Source organism: Pteropus medius, unplaced genomic scaffold (assembly GCF_902729225.1).
Source record: "Pteropus medius unplaced genomic scaffold, Ma_sr-lr_union100, whole genome shotgun sequence".
Lineage (NCBI taxonomy): Eukaryota > Metazoa > Chordata > Mammalia > Chiroptera > Pteropodidae > Pteropus > Pteropus medius.
In genome coordinates this window covers 807,398-828,677 of record NW_024349800.1, presented here as the reverse complement: position 1 = coordinate 828,677, position 21,280 = coordinate 807,398, and the positions used below count along the sequence as shown (strand labels likewise).

Genomic DNA, 21,280 nt, shown 5'->3' with positions numbered 1-21,280 from the left:
TACAAATCAGGTAAAGAGTTAAGAGGTCCCAAGTCTCAATTTCCCATTGTCCCTTCCCCTCTCTATTCCTCAGCTTCCCCAAGGCTGGGCTGTTACTATGAGCATCTCTTGGTTCACCAGGCTCTTTCCTACCACCTTATTCTGAGTCCTCTCTTTGAAAATGATGACTATCACCAGCCTGAGAGGTGATTCTGCTTCCCTATGGCTTGATTAGTGTTTTCCTGTCCCCTCCTTAATCAGACACCAGGTTTCAGCCTGTGCTTGGCAAACATCCCACCATTCTCTCCTGGCCTTTCTCACCCTGGCTTCCCTCCTTTTCAGACGAAACAACCATGACCCCTTATGCTGTGATGGCCACCCACTTGGAACAGGAGAGGAATTAGTACCGGGCCAAGAATGGCACTGCCTAGCACCATCCAACATATAGGAGGCAGGTCCAGGCAAAGCTCAACAAGATGTGTATTGCCCATCTCCTTGTCCAGCAGATGCACCCCCCTTCCCAGCGCAATGCCTCAAGGCTCAGCCCACAAGCTCTCTCCTTCAGGTCTCCTTCCCTGACCACCCCTCTAAGGAGGCCCCCCAGCCCTGTTCTCTGTGGTTCTTTTTAAGTTCTTGGGCAGCAACATTTCAAGTTTCAGTTCTCGGCCCTCCTCTCTTCTCCACCCAGTTTCTGAGCTTTAAATGCCTTCTACACCTCACCCCCTCCTGCACATCCAACTCCAGCCTTAGTCTCCTGCATACACACACAGCTGGCTAAGGAACTACCACTGGGTGTCACTCTCGTGTTCCCTGGGCCACAATATGTTCGGCAACTAATTTTTCCCAAACCACTTCTCCCCAGGTCTTCTCTCTGTCAGTGAAGGGCTCCTGCCAATCTCAGAGCCCTCCTGGGCCAATTCGTCATTCCTCACCTCCCTCCTCCAATCCATCACCCACTGGTGAATCCTAGTCCACCCACTTCACTCCTCATACTATGACCATCTCTTGGTTCTCCAGGCTCTTTCCTACCACCTGTGTCCTCCTCCAGTCCATCTTCCAGATATCGCCAGAGTTCTCATTCACAAAAAATCAATTGGACTGTGTCTCTCCTAGGCCTATGAGCCCCAGGAATCCTCACTTTCTTTACAAAGACCTACATGATGTGGCCCTACCAATCTCCCCACCTCATCCCCTTCTCTGATCCCCTCTCTCACTCACTCCCTCCACTCCTTGAACTCTTCAGGCTCATTCCTGTTCAAGGGCGTAGGCACATATTATATGTTCTGCCTGGAATCCTTCACCCCTCCCCTGTGCCCTGCTCAACCTCCACTCTCTATAGGACTGTTCCTTTTCCTTCTTTAGGAATCTCATCTCCTCAGAGAGGATCGCCCTGACTTACATATCTAAACCAATATGCACCCCAGCCCTCCTACTGAAGTTTTCCTCTTAACTTCCTGGCGTTTGCCAGCCCGAAGTCATCTCAGGGAGCCCTGTAGTCCACAGACCACCCTATGAGATAAAAGCGCCCCTCCCCAGTGTGACTATCAGGGCCTTCACAACACAGCAGACTTACACCCCAGCTCATACCCCTCTACCCTGGCCATATATACTTTTCCTTGCCACTGTCTTTGCACATGCTGTCCCATGTTGGGACTCCTTTCTTCTACTTGTCCAACTATCAAAAGTCCAACTATCCATTCTTAATGAGCTAAACCACATGCGACTCATTGCCTCTCTGTCCACTGCACCTCCATCCATCACACACCTCCATCCCAGGCAGAACAAACAGCTCTTTCCTCTGGCTTCATTCACTTTAGCACTTAGTACATACTTTCACCACGATGTCACTGTCAGGTAACACGCTTGTCTCAACCACCAGACTTAAGGTCTCAGGGGTGTGAGTCATTGCATCGTTCCCAGTCAGACCTGGTACTTGAGGAAATCTGGGACTGGCTGGGGTATAACCAGTCCCTTGGTATATATCATCTCATGTAAAACTGACATCAACAACAGCAGAGGGTAAATAGAGATCTAAGAGTTTTAAGCTATACAGCCCAAGGGCACAGGCTTAGGAAAATAAGGAGGAAGAATACAAATGGTGTCCCACAAAGTCATTCACACCACCTCTATGTAGCAGTGTCTACCCTGGGCCATAGAGGTGAGTACAGGCAGGGCTGCACCTTGTAAGCATAGGCCTCACCCCTCACCCGTTGGGGAATATGGGCAAGTCTCCCATCCTATGAGTTTCCATTTCCCTGCCTATAAAATGGGCAAATGACCTCTCTGACCACAGTTTACAAAGTGGAGAGATGAGAAGATTCAGTGTCTGGCAAACAAGTGGTCAGTAAACAGTGCCTCCCTGCCCGCTAGCACACATAAGGGGTTTGGCAATATACCTAAATATTCTACAATTAGTTAATTAAAAAACAAAGGAAAAGACCAATAAATGCACAGATAGAACAATCCTACTGCATCTTTTCTGTTTTCCTCCTCTGGGTTTTCAAGGACTCGCTCATTTCTATCCACTTGGCTACTTTGTGTGAGCTCAGGCCAAAGGGACCATGTTCTTTACCTGTCAGTTATTCATAACAGTGTGCACACAGAGGTGAAGGCCATCTCCTGCTGTAATGGCTGCAGCCCTGGCCCAGCAGGCTCTCTCTGGCTTCCTGGGTTCACAACACTCTGATACACCTCACAGAAATCAGGGCTCCACAGCCCTGCCAGCATAGAGAGCAATCAACATCAGGTAAAGTAGAAGATACGCAAAGCCCATACTGCAGCAACTGCATTCTTAGGTACATGTCCAAGAGGAACGGGTGCCCATGGTCTCCACGTGAGATCCACATACAGTAGCCCCAAGCTGGAAATAACCTAGTGCCCATCAACAGAAGAAAGGCTGACTAAGCTATGGCACGATCACATGATGTGAATGAATACACTCCAACCACACATCTCAACACAGGTAATCATACAGATTTGACCATGGGGGAAAGAAAGAAGTCACAGAAGAATACTGCATACTGCCTTTTGCATGAAGTTTGAAAACAGGAAAAAGCAAACGACTGTTTAGGTGGTAAAAATCTAAAGAAAAGGAAAGAACTCATGCTTGCAGGAGTCAGGATGGAGGTAACTGTGGAGTGGGAAGGGTTCAGGGCAGGCCAGACAGATATGGCTTCTGTTCCTACTGGCTGGTACCTTCCTGGGTGCCCACTTTAAACGCTTCATTAACTATTCACGTTAAGTCCCACAGCTCTCTATTCACAAATACTTCACAACTAAAACATTATTTGAAAAGGTAGTATGATTAGAAATTTCTAAGACTAAAGACTAAAAGAATCTTTAAAAATACATCCCAAAAAGTGACGCAAGCCAGATACAAAAGGACAAATATGATCCCACTTCCATCAGGTACCAAGAATAGGAAAATTCATAGAGAAAGAAAGTAGAATAGTGGTTCCCAGGGGCTGGGGGTAGGGGCATGGGGAGCTAGTGTTTAATGGGCACAGAGTTTCAGTTTGGGAAGATGAAATTTTTCTGTGGATGGATGGTGGTAATGGATCAATAATAATAAGAGTATACTTAATGCCACTGAACTAGACAATTAAAATAATTAAACTTTACCTCAATAAAGAGAAAGCAATGCATTGCAGTATAAAAAAAATGTGACCCAGCATTTCCCCTCTAGAAATCTAATCTGCTGACAGCCTGTCTCATGGACACAAATATGTATGTCATAGGTGCTTGCCACAGCCAATTTTGTTAGAGCAAAGGTCCAGAAACGACCAAAATCCTGTCAATAGGACAATGATTGAATAACTAATTTTATATCCATCCAATCTGATGCCGGTGTTAAAGAGTTAGATTGTTATACACTTATGTAGGACAATTTCTGAATGTACTATAAGAATTAAGAAGAAAGGGCTCAATGCTGAAACCATGTGTAATAAGCCACCGTTTATTTTTTTAAAGGGATGTGTGGACATACATGGAGTATTTCTAGATGGAGTCCCAAGGACTGACAGTGGTTACCTCAGGGAGGGACCTGGCCCTAGGGAGAGAGGAAACAAAATGACATTTCACTGTTTCCCCATTTATGTTTCTGTGCATTGCTGATCACATGTAGGTATTGTCCATTCAAGAAGAGCTCTGTTATAAGAAGAGCTGTTATAAATAGATTCTGAGACTCAGGAAATGCTAATTCCCTTTGATCACGAGACAATGGGTGTCCTGAATAATCCAGCTCAGAGGTTGTGACCCCTCTAGACAGTCCCCTTTTTCTAACATTAAAGCCCTAAAGAACTGTGGGATAAAAAAGTACAAATAGCCAGTTATAAAAAGTCACAAGGACATAAAGTACAGTTTAGGGACTATAGTCAATAATATTCTAATAATTATATATAGTATCAGGTGGGTACTAGACTTATCAGGGTGATCACTTCATAAGTTATAGAAATGTCTAATCACTATGGTATACACCTGAAACTAACATAATATTGGAAAATAAGTAATTGGAAAATAATTTTTTTAAAAAAAGAACTATGGATTTGGAAATGCTGCAGCAAAATGTCTAACCCTGGCAGGAGGGTGATGAGTGGGCCATCTTGGCCAGATGCCCATTTGGACAGGATGTTTGCGGGCCTAAGCAAATAGCCCAGAGAATGCTATAGCTCCCAGCAGCCTGCTATTCTTGGGGGGCGGCGGGATGGGAGCGGGAGGCACCTGAAAGGTTCCTGAGCTCTGTCCTCCTGCCCCAGGATCACAGACATGAATGGCTGGTTGAGAAACAACAGGAGCTGCCGGGTTGAGCCCATCCGCCAGGGCCCACCCAATTCAGCCTCTTAGAGATGTCATCCTCAACTCCACAGGGTTAGGTGACCCCAGCCTCCATTGTCCTTTCCAGCACCTCCCAATCACCTTGGTTCCTCATGTGTGGATGTTTACTGCCTACCCCTGCCCCAGTCAGCAGCTGGCCCACTTGCTCACAACTCCAACCTGGTCAAGAAGGCACTCAGCCACTCTTGCTGACCAGCTAGATCTCCGCCCTGGCTAGGCTACCCATCAGGCTCCAGTTTGTACCCACTGCATCTTCCCTCCAGCTCTAGGAGGATCCTATTCCCACCCACATTTTACAGATGAGTAGACAGCAATCCAGAGGATGTACAACTTGCCCGAGACCACGTGCACCAGCCAGAAGCAGCACGGGATCTACTGCAGGCTGTGTGCTCCACAATGCCTGCTCCTGAGCAGAGGCTTCCAAGGAAACAAGGAAAGGGGTGGAGAAGAAAGAGGGAGAAAGGGGTAGTTTAAGTCCCTCACTCTATATTAGCTGTCCCAAGAGAAGTAGGGTCCACCACTCCTCAGGCTTCTTCCCCAAGCCCACTCCCCCAGAGGACTCGACACTGCCCCTCCACCCTGTACAGGGCAGGGAGTTGGGGATTCCGGGCTCCCCGATCACTCTGCCTCCCCTACCCCGTACTACCTAGAAGCAAGCCTGACCTTCAGCTCTACTAGCCCAAGGTGCTGGCCCCCAGGTGAGAGGTGTTTTCTGCATGGGAGAGCCTGCAGAGCTCCTTACTGCAGTTCCCACGGGGAATTTCAAGGCTAGCACCTCACAATTCTCCCAACAACCCTGAAAATTAGAGATATTATCTTCCTCTTAAAGGTGAGGGAAGGGACAGAACCAAGATCAGAACTAGGCTCTGCTTGTCCCCAAAGCCCAAGCTATTATCTTTCTGAAACTGACTTGAAAATATTTTCATGTGCTTTTGTCATGTGGGCATTGGGTTCACTTTAGCCCACACCTGGCTAGTTAACATGTGAAAGACTTTAATGACGATTCAACACTCCAGAGGCAGATGGTAAATTCAGTGTGAATTTTGCCATCCTATCCATGAGGACTGCAAAAATAGCCACAATTCTGTGTAGAGAGGTGGCATCTATTTCCCTACCCACTGAATCTGAGCTGCTTCGTAACTGTGTTGCTTTAGATAACAGGACACAGCAAAAGTGAAACCTGAAGAGGCTTTGCAGCTTCTGCTCTCTCACTCCTGGGACCCTGCCAAGCCATGAACCAACCCGGGCTAACCATCTGGAGGATGACACCACATGGAGCAGAGACAAGCCATCTTGGCTGAAGCCATCCCCAGTTAAGCCACCTACACAAGTTGACCATCTACACAAGTGAGCCCAGCTGCCATCAGCCAGGACTAGCTCAGGTCAGCAGAGCCCAGACCAATTGCTAACCCACATGGTTATAAAACTAACACCGGCCACAAGTAATTAGCTGGAAATAGATGTAATTAAAGATGTGTAAGACATCTATACTCTAAATTATAAAACACTATTAAAAGAAACCAAAGAAGACCTGAATAAATGGAGAGATCTACTATGTTCGTGGACTGGAAACTTAATATTGTTAAGATAGCAATTCTCTCAAAATTGAAATACAGAGTCAGCATGATACCAATTTTAAAATCCTAGCAGGCTTCTTAAATGTAGAAATTGGAAATACAAAGGACCTAAATAGCCAAAATGATCTTTAAAGAAAACTAAACTGGAAAACTCCCACTACTAGATACCAAAATAACTATAGAGTTAGTTACAGTAAATCAAGACAATGTGCAAAGATAGTCAGCTTGACAATGGAACAAAAAAGAGAGGCCAGAAACAGACCTCCTCACATATAGTCACTTGATTTCTGACAAAGGCACAATACAGTGGGGGAAAGACGTCCATTTCTAGCTGGTGCTGGGTCAACTGACCATTTGAAAAAGAATGAATTCTGACTCCTACTCACACCACCCAAAGAAACAAATCTAAATGTGATTTAATATGAAAAGTGAAACAAGTTAAAATGTCTAGAACATAGGAAAATACCTTCATGACTCTGTATAGACAAAGATTTCTTTAAAAAAAACACACACACACGCAAAATGTACTAACATTGTAGTTCATTAAAATTAGAAATCTTTGTTCCTCAGAAAATAGTATTTGTTTTCTCGTCAGAAAAAATCATTAAGAGAGAAGAAAAAAGTCACAGAATGAGATAAGCTACTTGTGATCCAAAAAAGACACATAATCAGTAATACATAAAATACTCCTACAAATCAACAAGACAACCCCAATTAAAAATGACTAAGTAACAACAAAATGGCCAACAGTAATATGAAAATGTGCTCAGCATCATAAGTTGTGAGGGAATGAAAATTAAAATCATAATGAGATTCCACTATGTATCTACCCAAATGGCTAAAATGAAAAAAAAAAAAAAAAGGACAGCATCCAATGTTGGCAAAGATATAGAGCAAATGGAACACTCACTCATTGCTGGTGGAAATTAAACTGGTAATATACTTTGGAAAACTGTTTGGCAGTATCTGCTACAGCTAACCAAATCTTCTGATGCAGCAATTACACTCCTAGGTTTATATCCAACAAAAATGAATGTCTAAACCTACCAAAAAACTCACACTTCTGAATGTTAACAGCAACTCTATTCATCATGGCCAAAAACTGAGAACAGCCCAAACATCCATTCACACTAGAACAGATAAACTACGTTTTATCCCTACAATGGAATAGTAAAGAGCAATTTTTTTAAATGAACTACTACTACATGCAACATGAATGAATCTCAATCAATTATCCTGAACCAAAGAAGATAAACACAAGCAAAATCATACTGCATGGTTCCCGTTATACAAAATAAATTAATGAATAGGTAAGAAAAATTGATGGTGATAAAAGTCAGTGTTGTAGTTTCCATGAAGTAGAGAGGATAAATTGAGAAAGGGTACCAGGAAAATTCTGGAGTGCTTGAAATGTTTTATCTCTTGATTGGAATGGAGATGCCTGGGTTACACATTTGTGAAAATCCACCAAGCTGTTCTATGAAGACTCCTGTGCTTTACTGTCTATATATTACACTTTATAGAAAATATAACAACATAAAAATATAAAAATAAAAACATTTAAAGGAAGTACTGTTATATTAATCTAGATTAAATGATACTCAAGAGTATCTATAGTATACTTCAATACAAAGTTTTAGAAATAAGGAAACTCAGGAGATGTAACAATAAAATATAAACCAAATAATGGTTAATCACCATGGATTAGATCTATGAACACTTTGGGGACAAGTAGAGAATTACGAATATGGTCTTAGTATTAGATGGCATCAGGGAATCGGTAATTGTGTTAAGTGTAGGATCATATTATGTGGTAATACAGGAGAATGCCTTTATTTTTTAGAGTTGCAATATACAGTGTCAAGGGTGAAATGTTTCCATCACACATGCATACACACGTGCAGTGTACACATATCGTATTTCAAATGAGAAAGAGTGAGCATTGGACAATTATGAGACTGAGCCTTCTCCCCCTAGAGGTGGTCTCACTAAAGGTCTGTCCCAGCTGCCTTGTGTGGGCTGGGGTTCCAAGTAGAACCCCAGGATGTTGGTGTATTGTGGCTGGTGGAGCCACAGTTATGAGGGGGTACTTTGGTGGGCTCTCATATGTTGGGGTCCTGAGGCCCCACAGCACTTGGATTCAGGCTGGTCCTTGGGAAGCTTTGGGAGGTAGTAGCTCAGTGGTCAGATGACCTGTGGACAGACCCTACCCTCCACAACCTCCTAGGGTGCAGGTGGTGCATGCATGCCTGTCACGGGTGTTTTAATGGCTATTTCTGTTTAGACTTTTAAAGTCTATGAGAAACTAACTCCATGCAAAAAGAGAAAAGTAGCTTGCACAAAAACAGGCTTCCCTGATCAGAAACAGTGCAAAAACTGTTCAAAAGAAGTATATGGAACTGCTTTTGTTTTTAGAGGATGCCACCCTCAAGTCACCAGATATACAGAAGCTGGAGGCAAAAGCTGAGTGAGACCAACCCCGTTCGTGAGGAGGAAAGAGCTTTCCCAGAACAAAGACAGAATTTGGACACAGGAGTGATCTCATACATAAGAATGAACCAATCACTGGAAGATGGCTCCAGAATCAGAACACTGCAAGCGTCTTTCTAAAACACAGCATGTGACCAAACGTAGATGGTCTCTCACCAGCTGGTGGCCTTCATCTAAAAGGAGAGCTGTTCCTCCTCCATGCAGGCTCACTCCAGACTACTAGGATGTTCATCACCTGAGGCTCACAGTGGCCCCAGGTCGAAGGCTGAGCATCCCTCTCCCTCCCATGTTCCCAGAGGCCTCTGGGAACCCGCTCCCCACCCGCCACCCCCGGCAGCTCCCTCTCAGTACAGCCTTCCAGTGTAACTCAAACTTCAAACAAACCAAATGTGTGGACTTCTAGAACTTCACCAAGACACATGAAATGTGTTCTGCTCCTCCTCAGAAAGAACTGTAAATTATTTCTCTTTCATTATTAGTTTAAGAACCTGCTGCTGCCTAAGAGACTATACTTACACTCAAACCAGAGGTTGATGAAATTCCAATTCTTGGAATAACATTTTGTGTTACAGATGAATCTAATAAATGACTTACTTGTATCAGATTGTTCTTTCCAAATAATTCGATTTAATTACCAATCCATCATGCATACAGTTAGTTTAATAACAGAAGACAACTAACTGTATGGCAATTTTGGTTTTCCTGAGCCAGTATTTACTATAATAAAAATGTGAACATACTTTTTACCTTAATAGTGATTGGTTAAAAAAAAAAAAAAAGACAAATATTAAAATATCTTATGAAAAACTAAATGGGCTTTTTTCTCCTCTTAGAGGCAAACAAGGAAGCAGGGCACCAGTATGGTTTCCTGCAAATCCCAGCTAGCCATGCTAGCCCTAGTGATGTAGACAAGAAATCCTGCCTGGAGAAGAGGCACCAAGCACCCTAGGAGCAGTCGCCAGATGAAGCTCTGCTGGAGCATATGAGGGCAGAGGAGCTGAACTTGTGAGGGGTCTGGGGGTAACAAGTCGGTGACCTCAGGCTCTCAATATTCTCAAATGGGAATGCCACAGGGCCAGGCTGGGGGCCTTCCAGAACCAATTCCCAGCGACTCTGCCCAGAAATTTTCCATTCTTCTTCATCTACATACTTGGCCCCCCACCACCTAGCCCCTGACCAGACCTTTTCCCCACTCCACCACCCCACCACCCCCAAATACCTTTATGCTTAGTCTGTTCCTCCTGCAGCTTGCAGAGTGACTGGTGACTGAATATTCAAAGTGAAGCAATGAGCACCATGAAAGAGGCCCAGGAGAGGCAAGTTAACAATCCCTAATGAAGGCCATAAGCTGGGCATATGTGGGAACAAAGCTAGGACATCAAAAAACCTTGCCTAGAACCCTGCTCTGTCTCTTATTGGCTGAGCAACCTCAGGCAATACCCTTGGTCTCTCTGTTCCTGCATCCAGGCTTCAGGGACCAAGAAGTGATGGATAAGGAATCATGAAACCTTGCTCGGGCACTCACCCACCACCCACCCGCTGTCCATCTGCCAAGTGGGGCCCAATTGGTCTCTGACTGGGTTTCCACCTCCAGCCCAGACCCATGCCCTGTGCTCCAGACTGCATTCCCACTGTTGAAACCGTACCTTCAATTGACAATCAGCAGCTGGCTCCAGCACCTCTAGAATGAGACCATGAGTAGCCTTCGCAGACTGATCTGGGAATGCCACAGGACTGACTTGATTCTCAGGAATCACACGCCACACTCATGCCTAGATGAGAGCCCTCAGTAAGCCCATCTTACAGATGAGAAAACTGAGGCCGAGGGCAGTGAAGCAATTTGCCTAAGGTCAGACAACTAGTGAGGGACAGAGCCAGCCTCAAACCTGGAGAGCCTTGCACCAGGCCTACCCAAGGAGGCAAGAAGGAAATCCAGAGATGCCTTAAGCATCGATGGACCTGAGTTCAGAGCTGGGCCATGGACCAAGCACGTATTTTCTTCCTGGTAGGAAAGAACTCATTGTCATTTGAAGGCTAAGTGAGATGAAGTACATGGAGCACCCGACCCAGGGTCTAGGGTAGATTCACTGCACTGACTGTCCCAACTCTCCTCCCTTCCTTTATCCACACCATTTGGAACATAACGTCACAGCAATTCTCGTCAGCAGGAGCCCTTGAACCTGGATGACTTCCTGACTGGCTGGCAACAGAATATGGCAAAACCAATAGTTCTGCTAGTTCCAAGCCTAGGCCCACTTATCCTTTTGCACTTCTAATGTTTCACTCAGGGCCCCGTTTCTGAAACAAGAACAAGCCAGGATTAACCCACTGGAGGATGAGAGAGCATATGGAGCAGAGACAAATGGCATCCCAGACAGCCAGCCTCAGCTGAGCTGCTGGCTGACCAAGGACACTCACAAGTGTGAGCCCAGCTTACAGCAGCTATGTCTGGCCTGGCATAGCAAAGTCTGGCCTGTGGACTTGGTAACAATAAAAAATGTTTACTGTGCTTGCTTCTGAGGTTCTGTGGTTGTCTGCCACTTGCATTATTGTGGCAATAGATCATTTGTATCATGACACATATAGTATATGTGTCCCCAGCAGGAAGGACTGGCACCAACCAGTTCAGTAAGAGTGGTAGAAAGACCACCCCACACCTTCATGCAGTGTTGACAGACTTGCCTAGGAACCCTTGATGAAGGCAGGGGGAGAACAAAGCACATGTGCAAACTAAAACCACTGAAAGACATCAATTTCCACCTCCCAGACTAGCCAAGTTAGCAACATTTTATAGCACCCTGCTCAATTCTCTCCTTAGTGCATTTCACGATCTAACATAGATTTTACGTATTCGTGTGATTGACTGTGTGTCCTCCACACAGAGAGCGGAGGCTCCATGAGAGGTGGGAAGTTCATCTGTTTTGATCACTACCATATCCTCAAGCACCTAGAACAGTATGGTAGACACTCAATAAATATTTATTGAATAAATAAACTGGGGAAACATGCATTCTCATATATTGCAGGTATGAGTGAAAATGTATACTCCAACAACGGAGGACAAATTGACAACATCTATCAGTATTATAAGTATGTATTCAGTGTCTTCTAAAGCTGAGCACACACTAGCCAGCACCTCCCAAAAGAAATACATGCAGCTGATCATCAAAAGATTGGTCTTAGCAGGTGCATGGCAACAGTCTTCCTAACAGCCCCAAATTGAAATCAACCTCAAGACCCCTCAAAAGGAGAACGAACAGCCCAACTGGGCCCGTCCAGACAATGAAGGACCTCTCAGCAATAAAAAAAGGGCCAACTACAATACTCACAATTCAGGGAGCCTCAGAAATGCTGTGCCGAGTGAAAGAAGCCAGACATAAAAGAGAACCGCCTGTATGGCTCCATTTATAAAAGACTGAGAACGGAACTGTTAGAAGTCAGGACAGTGGTTCCATGCGATGGGCACTGAGAGGTGACCTGGGTTGTTGTCTCATGATGTTTCATGAATGTGAGTGATGGTTACACAGGTATGTTCATTTGTGAAAACGTATAACTGAGCGTTATGCTTCTGCTAGGTTGTATTTGTTATACTTCAATAAATGGTTTACAAAATAAAAATAAAGAAATGCATATGCACATTGACACACACACCCACCGATTCCACACCACAGCACTGCTTTTTAATGACAAAAGACTGGAAACAACCTGAATGTCCATCGGCAGGGACCAAGAAACAAAAGAAGGTGCATGCACACAGTGGAGCCCTAGCTGGTAAGGGAACACTCCACATACTGACAAGGAAAAGCTCCAAGATATGTTGTTAACCAAAAAAAAGGACAGGACAGAACAGTGTGCATAATATGCTAGTATTTGTAAAAAATATGTGCACACCCCTACATTCTTGTAGTTGTACTGACCAGTGGTTCTCAAATGTGGTCCTGGGCCCTGGGGAGACCTTTTCAAGGAAGCATTAGGTCAACATGATTTTCATAACAACACTATTAGTTGCCTTCTTCATGCTCTTTCTCCCAAGAGTACAGATTTTTCCAGACTACATGACATTGTGATAATGACATCAGTTTGACGTTTAATGGAATGTATGCTAGTGTATTCTGTGTTTTCTAGAATTTTCTAAAGTAAGCTCATGAAAAGATGATCAACATCACTGGTCATCAGGGAAATGCAAATCAAAACCACTAGGATGGCTATTCTCAAAAAGACAGACAATAACAAGTATTGACAAGGATATGGAGAAACTGGAACCCTCATGCCTTATTAGTAGAAAAGCAAACTGGTGCATCCACTGCAGAAAACAGTTTGGCAGTTCATCTGACAGTTAAACGTGGAGTTAACATGACCCAACAATTTTACTAAGTATATTTCCAAGAGAAATGAAAACATACATCCACACAAAAATATGTACGTGAGTATTAATAGCAGCACTATTCGCAATAGCTAAGAGGTGGAATCACAGCATCCATCAGTAGATCAGAAGATAAACGGAATGTGGCCTATCCATACAATGGGATGTTATTCAGCCATAAAAGGGGATGAATTATTGACACATGCTACTACATGAATGGATCCTGAAAGCATTATGCTAAGTGACAGAAGACAGTCAGTCCCAAAAGACCACTGTATGATTCCCTGTCCAGGAATGACCAGAATCTGCAAATTCATAGAATCATACTGTATGATTCCCTGTCCAGGAATGAACAGAATCTGCAAATCCACAGAATCATACTGTATGATTCCCTGTCCAGGAATGACCAGAATCTGCAAATCCATAGAGACAGACAGTAGGTTGATGGTTGCTGGGAGAAGAAGGAATGGGAAATGGTTGCAATTGGGTGTGGGGTCTCTTTTGGGGGTGATGAAAATGTTCTAAAATTAGATTCTGGTGATATTTGCACAACTGTGCTGAAAACTACTGAATTGTACACTTAAATAGGGAGACTTTATGGTATATGAATAATATCTCAATAAAGTTGTTTTGAAAGAAATAAGAAAAACATTTTTTTAAAGTTAAACCCACCAAAGACCTAGCCTTGGCCCCAGACCCTCACTGTGGGGTGAAGATGTGAAGTGCATCAATTTCCTCCAAGTATCTGGCACAAGTCACATGCTCTGGAAGGCAAGCACAGGGAGGGCTTGGCTATAGGTCACACAGACCCACTGCTACTTCCTGGTCCCCCACGGGGCCATGAGCCCACCCCCTCTACTGAGAGACTAGGGCCCTCTGCCAAGCTCTACTACGACCTCCAGAAGAGCTCCTTCCTCTCTCATGATGCCAGTTTTTCTTCTATAAAATAAAATAACCACACAGATCTCTCAAAGTTGCTGACAGGTGCCCCCAGCACAGCACCCAACCCGAGAGCCAACCAGGGCTGGGCCAGTGATAAAATTGAGAAAAGCTGGCTTAACAAAGAGCAGAGCACTTGTCCAATCTGAACAGCAGCTTCTTCTCAGCTCTCCGATGGCCAGCCTATGCTCACAATTGCCACTTTTCAACAAAAGTCACAAAACCGAAATTTATGTGAAGTTTTCCAATTTCTAAATGCTGCAAAACAATTCTAGTGCTTACAAATATGCTCTGAAGAAAGAAGCTAACGAGTGGACATGAGAGGTGCATGCACCATTTTAGCAAGATAGCAGGCAGCATTTTAGCAAGACAGCAGGCAGAAGTGGAGCCAACGCTGGTCTTCGCCTCCCCCCACACAGCCCCCACTCCAGAAGTGCTGGCTCTCAACTCACTACAGACTCCTGTACTAAGCATACCATTTCACCAATGAAGAAACAAGGGCTCAGAAGGGTGATGTTCCAGGATCCAGGTCACACAACGACTAGGGACTTACCAATGACCTGCAGGGGCTGGTGGGAAGCCCAGGCCTCTTGTCCTAGTTGCTCCTAGCAGGCCCTATGCAGCCCTAGCAGAGTCAGACTTCCCATTTCAAAACCCCATAGGCTGGGAGTGAGGAGAGGAAGGGCTAGCTGGGCCCACCTCACAGTGCTCTGCTGCTGAGCAGAGCTAAGAACCCCACAGTCCCATTCTCAGTCTTTTGATGATCAGCCACATGTATTTCTTTTGGGAAGTGCTGGTTAGTGTGCGCTCAGCAGGCTCTGCTGAACCCCTTCCCAGCCTGCCCCAGGAGCCTTAAGCTCTTGTAGGAGGAGATTCTGTTGTATAGGACACAGAGGCTTGGGTGTCCAGAATCCCAGTCTGGCTCTTGCAGGTCCCAGGCCATGCTCATGAGTTCTTCAGACGCCACACAAGTTTAAATCTTCCACAGGCCAAGACTGGAGAGGAGAGGGCAGGGTCTATAGGGATCTTCTGGAGAACAGTGTCTAGGTGGGTCCCTCACTCCTGTTCCCTGGAACCACAGCCTGGTGTTCTGGGGGGGGCCTTGGAGATCAGAGATATTAGGAAGGCCCAGTGCTGGCTCCTGGGGCTACAGGTGAGGCAGGGAAAGCCCTGTTCCTGCACTCTCCTCCCCACACCCAGAGAGAGTACTGCACAGCACAAATAAGATCATACCACTTCCTGACTTACCTAGAGGCTTCCCACAAAAACCCAAACCTTCATACCAATTATAAGCATCTTGCCCTGAGCCTGGCCCTTAACCCTCCCAGCTGTTTCCCACACCAGCCACACAACCTCCTTTCAATCCAATTCCCTCAGGCCATGGGCCCTTTGCACACACCATGTCCTTTGTCTGGAGCACTGTCTTCTCTCTGCTCCCCTCCTACTACCAGGTCAACAAACCCTCATGCTCAAACATCACTTCTCCTAGGAAGCCTTCCCTGATCCTCAGTAGTCAGACTCCCTCCCCAATCGACAACACCTGCCCCCCACACACACACAAACTCACAGAGCACAGGAACTCCACACCTCAAGACTACTGCATTCTTTATCTCTCCCACTAAACCATAAGCTTCCAGAGGACAGAGAATGTGCTGGATTTTGTTCATTAAATATTCATCATCTGTCACAGCCCATGCACACATTGGCAGTCAGAAATGACGACTGTAAGAGATGAAAACATGAACACATGTGAGGGAAACCACTTTCTGCACGTGTCTATAGGCAAGTGACCTGATTCTCCTGCTGCAAACTAAGGGGCTGATGCGAGGATTTAAGAGGTTAATAATCGCACAGGGTTTACAATGGTGCCTGGCACAAGTCATAAGCACTATATGGTGTCTGCAATTAATAGATATTTGATTTTAAATAGCTTCGCTGTTATCCGAATGTCAAAGCACTCAGAGATCCCTGTCCTGCAGAATCTGGTTAAGTGAGGCCCCAAGGAAGGGTCCCCCTTTCCTGTCACATTCCTGGGGCCTGTAGAGGTTGTTGTGCTGGAGGCTTTTCCAGGAAGGGGACTGCCTCCAGCTCCTCCAAGAACCTCTGACTTCCTGTCCCAGGGTTCTCTCTCTGTGGCCCCAGAAGGCAGTGATGGCGGGGGGAGTGGGGGTGAGGGGACGGGTACTCCCCAAACCCCTCCAAGGTGCCAGCCCAGCAGTAGAAGCCACCCTCACAAAGCCCCCGGATTGACAACATATGTCAGACCCCTCTCCCTGGCCAGCGGAGCCAGGCATGTGGCTTGCATTAGGCCACATCTGGACATGCTCAGACACAGCCTGGATCCCTGGCACATTTGGGCTCAAAGACAGGACCCCCACCCCAGCCAGGCCTGAGGCAATGGCTGGAAACCTTCTTCTCCAGGCTGTAGGGCTGCCATGGCAACATGGCTGGAGGTCATTTCCAGCTCCATTAAACACCTCTCAGCAGGCCCCACAGGAGAGCTGAGCAAAGCTATCTCCCCAGCTTCTCCCCGCTCAGGTCCCCTCCACTACTGGGGACCCCCCCAGGCCATCCCCATGACAATAGCCAGAGGCCTCTAAGGCCCCCGCTTTCCCCAGAAAGAAAGTGGGCACCAGATCCCCTCCATCAGGTCTCCCACTGCCCCAACCTCCCTTCCCACAGTGTGCATTCATGGTCCCACAGTTGTGACCATGAATAAATCTATGTGAACTTACCCATGTAATACCCTCCTCCCCCATGAGACCCCAAAAAGGGGAGAGGCTGTTCCTGCCTTTTTCACTGGCACAACCCCTAGCATGGATTTGTTGTAGAAGTGAGTGAACTGAAGAATGGAGGGTGAATAATAATGGCTAATATTTTAATTACTCACCAAATACTAAGTTTCCTGCCAAGCACTAGACATGAATTAGCTAAATAATATTCAAAACAACCCCATGAAGTTGGGACTTCTCTGCTGCTTAAAGATAGAGAAACTGAGGCGCAAACCAGTAATCCATTCGCCTTAGTCACACAGGTGGCAGGTGAACACTGGGTGAGTAAGAGGACAAAAAATGTATGTAGATGGTGGATGGCAGGCCAGCCCCTGTTCATCTGCCCAGGGTCAAGCTCCTGGGTCCCATTTAAAGCCACCTACCACCCTACCCCCACCCCCACCCCAACTTCCTGTACCTCCCTTTACCCTCATACTAAAAGCTGCAGCAGCCCATCCATGCCCTGATCAATCTTATCTCTGGCCCTTGCATGTGTGAGGCCTTCTGCCAGGACAGTCTTCGGACAGATATCGGGCACTCAATCAGGGGCCCTTACCCCTAAGCAACCCTCATCAACGCCACACAATCCAAAATACACTTGAGAAAGCCCAGAGCAGGAATAAAACAAACAAACAAAAAATAAGGATCCTGAGAACAAAGCTATTCTCCAGGATTGCAAAGGTCCAGAACCACAGAAAGGGAAGCCTCTGGCAGCAAGAGGTAGGGATGGGAGTGGGTGCCTGCATCTATTCTGAAAACCCTGGAGACTGCAGCCCAAATGCACTGCATGAGCCAGGCTCTGCAGTCAGGCCTATGAGCCCTCTCTGGGAACACATGAACTTCATTACAGCCCCAACCCCACATATACTCCCCACCTCCCATTGGCTCAGGGCTATGTGGGAGGAGCCTCCTGAAGCCCAATGCTCTTGTCCCAGCCTATCAACTCCCATTCTGTGACCTAGAGCCACTCTGACCTCAGAGGAAAATTGAGCTGGGTGGGGAGAGTAAGACAAGGTACAAAGATTCAGAGAAGACTTCCTGGAGTAGATGCTACCTGTGCTAGCTGGAAAGTGTGAGCACATGGGTAGATCAGAAGGGAGATGGTGCTACAGGGTGCCCATGGAACAGCAGGGGAACTAGAATGAGGAGGGACAACTGAAAGAGGGGGTGGCATAAAGCCCCCATTAATTCACTCATTCATTCACCCAATATCTATAGAATACCAACTGTGTGTCAGGCCCTGCTGGAGGCCCTTGGACACAGCAGAGAAGATGACAGAAGTGATCACCCTGCCATAGCACTAGCATTCTAGGGGAAACAACATTAACCAAGTTACTATATACAATGATGTCAGGTATTGCTAGAAGTTATAGCGAGGTAAGCTGGGTATCCAGGGAAAGCCTCTCTGGGGAGGTGACCTTGAACAGAGTTGAAGGGAGGAAAGTGGCAAGTACAAATGCCCTGGGGTTGCAAGGTGCCTAGACAGGAAGCCAGTGGGGCTGAGCAGAGTGGGTGAGAGGGAGTGCTGCCATGGATTGAATGTTTATTTCCTACTCCAAACCACATGTTGAAACCCTAATCCTCAGTGGCATGGTATTTGGAGATGGAGATTTGGGGAAGTGATCAGATATTAAAGGTAGAACCCTCATGATGGAATTAGTGCCCTTCTAAGAAGAAACACCAAAGAGCATGCTCCTCCTGTATTTCAGATGAGATGTACCCTCATCTGCTTTGCTATGTGAGGACACAGTGAGAAGCCAGCCATCTGCAAATCAGGAAGAACCTTCAACAGATACCCAATCTGCTAGGACCTTGATCTTGGACTTCCCAGCCTCTAGAACTGTGAGAAATAAATGTTTGTTGTTGAAGCCACCCAGTCTGTGGTATTTTTGTCACAACAGCCCAAAGGAACTAAGACAAAGGTGATGGAGAGGAGGTCTGAGAGGTCACAGAGACAGGATGTGCAGGGCCTGTAGTCCCTGAGAGAACTTTGGCTTCTACTCTGAGTAGGCAGGAGTCACAGCAGGGTGCAGAGCACGGAAGGGACTAGAACGACTTATGTGTTAACTGACTGGAAGAGATGGCAGAACTGGTCCTGGGCTCTTTTCAAGAGCCCCCATGAGAGACCATATTCCTTCGGCTGCCACCTCAGAGACCAAGAAAGATCAAGCCATAACTGGAGGCTAATATCAGGGGAGCTGTGAGAAGGCAGCTACACCAGGTCTGTGAAACTGCCCACTTCCTGCTGGGGTACCATGGACCCTGCCAGGCCCAACATTCACTTAAGCAGAAACTCTCCTCAGGAAACCCCCAGCCTGATGAGGGATGCCTACTAGGCTCTTGACCACAGCTGTACCGCACATGTAGCCCAGCACCGACTGCAACAGGGACTTCACAGCCACCTACTCACTTCATTTCCAGGAGCTGAGCCAGGGAGAAAGCTCTATTTCAGAAGTAGACCCAGCTTTCCCTACCCCAGACAGGTGTGCAGACACCCCAGGCAGTGATGGGGCCTCGGGCCCAAGGCTGCCTTTCCATGGAGTGAGTGTCCCTGAAGGAACTGAGAAAAGCTCTTACCTTCAGGATTACCTCTGGGGACAGAATGGACAGAGTTAGGGTCTGTGTCCTCCTCTGGCCGATGGGGCAGAACCGGTGGCTGCTTGGGCACTTCCTGGGTAGGTAGGGCCCGGGCTGCATCATGGGGAGGTGTGGTCAGGATGGTGTGAGTGCTGGGCTTTGTTGGGTCTCCAGGAGAGCTTGATGTGGCCTGAGACTGGAGGACACTGGCTGTGCTTGAACCCAGCATGGGCCCAGCTCTAGGCTGCCCAGTGCTTTGGGGTGAGGCCTGGACCTCCGGGATGAGGTTCTCTTCGGGCCCTGCTCTGGCATCTGCCTTGGCATCTTCCCCCTCCTCTTGGACAGGGAGACTGGGCCTGGCTGGGCCTATAGTGGGAGGCCCACCAAGCCCCATGAGGCCAGCTGATGCCAGCTGCTCCCTGACAGCTATTTCCTCCCTCTCTTCTTCCTTTTCCTCCTGGCTGTCCTCTGTCACTCTCCTAGCTTTGGCCTGCACAGGGGCTGGCGGGCCCAAGGCAGCAGCCACTGTTGGCCTAGGGAGGGCAGCCAGCCAGGGAGTGGCCTGGATGGCAGACAGTGGCTGACTCCCGCCTCCCAGAGCAGCTGGGCCACTTGCACCTGCCTGGAGCTCGCCTGCCAGGGCCACTGCCACTTCTGCTTCAGCCACCTCCTGGTCATAGCTGTAGGGGTCTTCATAGTGTCGCTCAGGGTCACCCTCCTCGGCATCTGAGAAGTTGCCAGTGGTGATAGTGGGCATGGCCTCGGCCTCTCCGTGGCAACCAGGGAGCTGGTAGCAGATGAGCTCACCACCGGTGTCAGGACAGTGGCAGGCTTGGCACGGCGGCAAGTGGACTGTGTGGCCAGCAGCATACTTCCGGCCAGTGTGGAGGCAGCCTACCTGGCCACACTGTGGGCAGCTGTCGGCTGCTACCACAGCCTCGATGCAGTTGGGTGGGAGCTCTGGGCACAGCATGAACTGGCAGCTGATCTTGCCGCCGCCTGGCGGGCAGGAACACTCGGTGCTGCCAAAGTCCACAAGGTAGGACTGGCCAGCAGGCACACGGCCGCGCACAAAGCCACCTTGCAGGCAGTCGTAGTACTGGTAGCCCTCGCAGGCACAGCCTTGCTGCACGCACTTGGCGCAGCAGGAGCCAGGCTCTAGTGCCTCCTCTATGCAGTTCTCCAGTGGCAGGCACTCAACGCCTGTGCAGTCCTGCTGTGGGGCTGCTGTACCTGCAGTTGCTCCCAGCACCAGTGCCAGAGCCAGCCAAGCTCCTGCAGGCTCCCAGAACAGCACCATGGTCCCACAGCCAGCAAAGGGGCAACCACAAGCCAAAAGGTCCTCTCTTCTTCGAGGCCCTGGAGGAATCAGAAAGGACACCTGTCAGCACCACATGAGGCCTGCACATATAGACATGTCCATTTCCCCCGACCCAGGCACACACACCAGCACACGCACATGGCTGGACACAACCTCAGCCACCTTCACTCACACGTGTGCACTCCTGTAATGTAGCACACACATGTACTCCTTCCCACGTCCCCATGCACCCAGTCCTTGTCATATGTGTTTGGATGCACACAGGCTCTGCCACACGCATGAAAGCATCACAGTCGCTCAAGCATCACAGGTGCTGTTGTCTACAGTGCAACATGGCCCTACTCAGAGCAGCTAACCCCCACCTTCAGCTGCCTTCTGATGCATGCCCTCTGAGTGGGCCTCTCCTGCCCATAGTCTGTCTGTCTGTCTC

At 47.4% G+C, this 21,280-nt stretch overlaps 1 protein-coding gene and 1 long non-coding RNA gene across 9 annotated transcripts in view; one reads left to right on the top strand and one right to left on the bottom strand.

The window, feature by feature from the left end:
• The window catches only part of FBLN2 (fibulin 2), a 96,936-nt gene that overhangs the window by 47,688 nt on the left and 27,968 nt on the right, over nt 1-21,280 (bottom strand). For all 8 annotated transcript variants that reach the window (XM_039886585.1, XM_039886586.1, XM_039886589.1 and 5 more), the window contains one exon: nt 19,530-20,888. In XM_039886585.1, the coding sequence (XP_039742519.1) occupies nt 19,530-20,888 (1,359 nt within the window). Of the gene's footprint in view, nt 1-19,529; nt 20,889-21,280 lie in introns of those variants that run through there.
• On the top strand, nt 17,423-18,824 carry LOC120621418 (uncharacterized). Its single transcript, XR_005658150.1, has 2 exons — nt 17,423-17,966; nt 18,662-18,824. It is a non-coding gene; the product is annotated as an uncharacterized LOC120621418 (long non-coding RNA).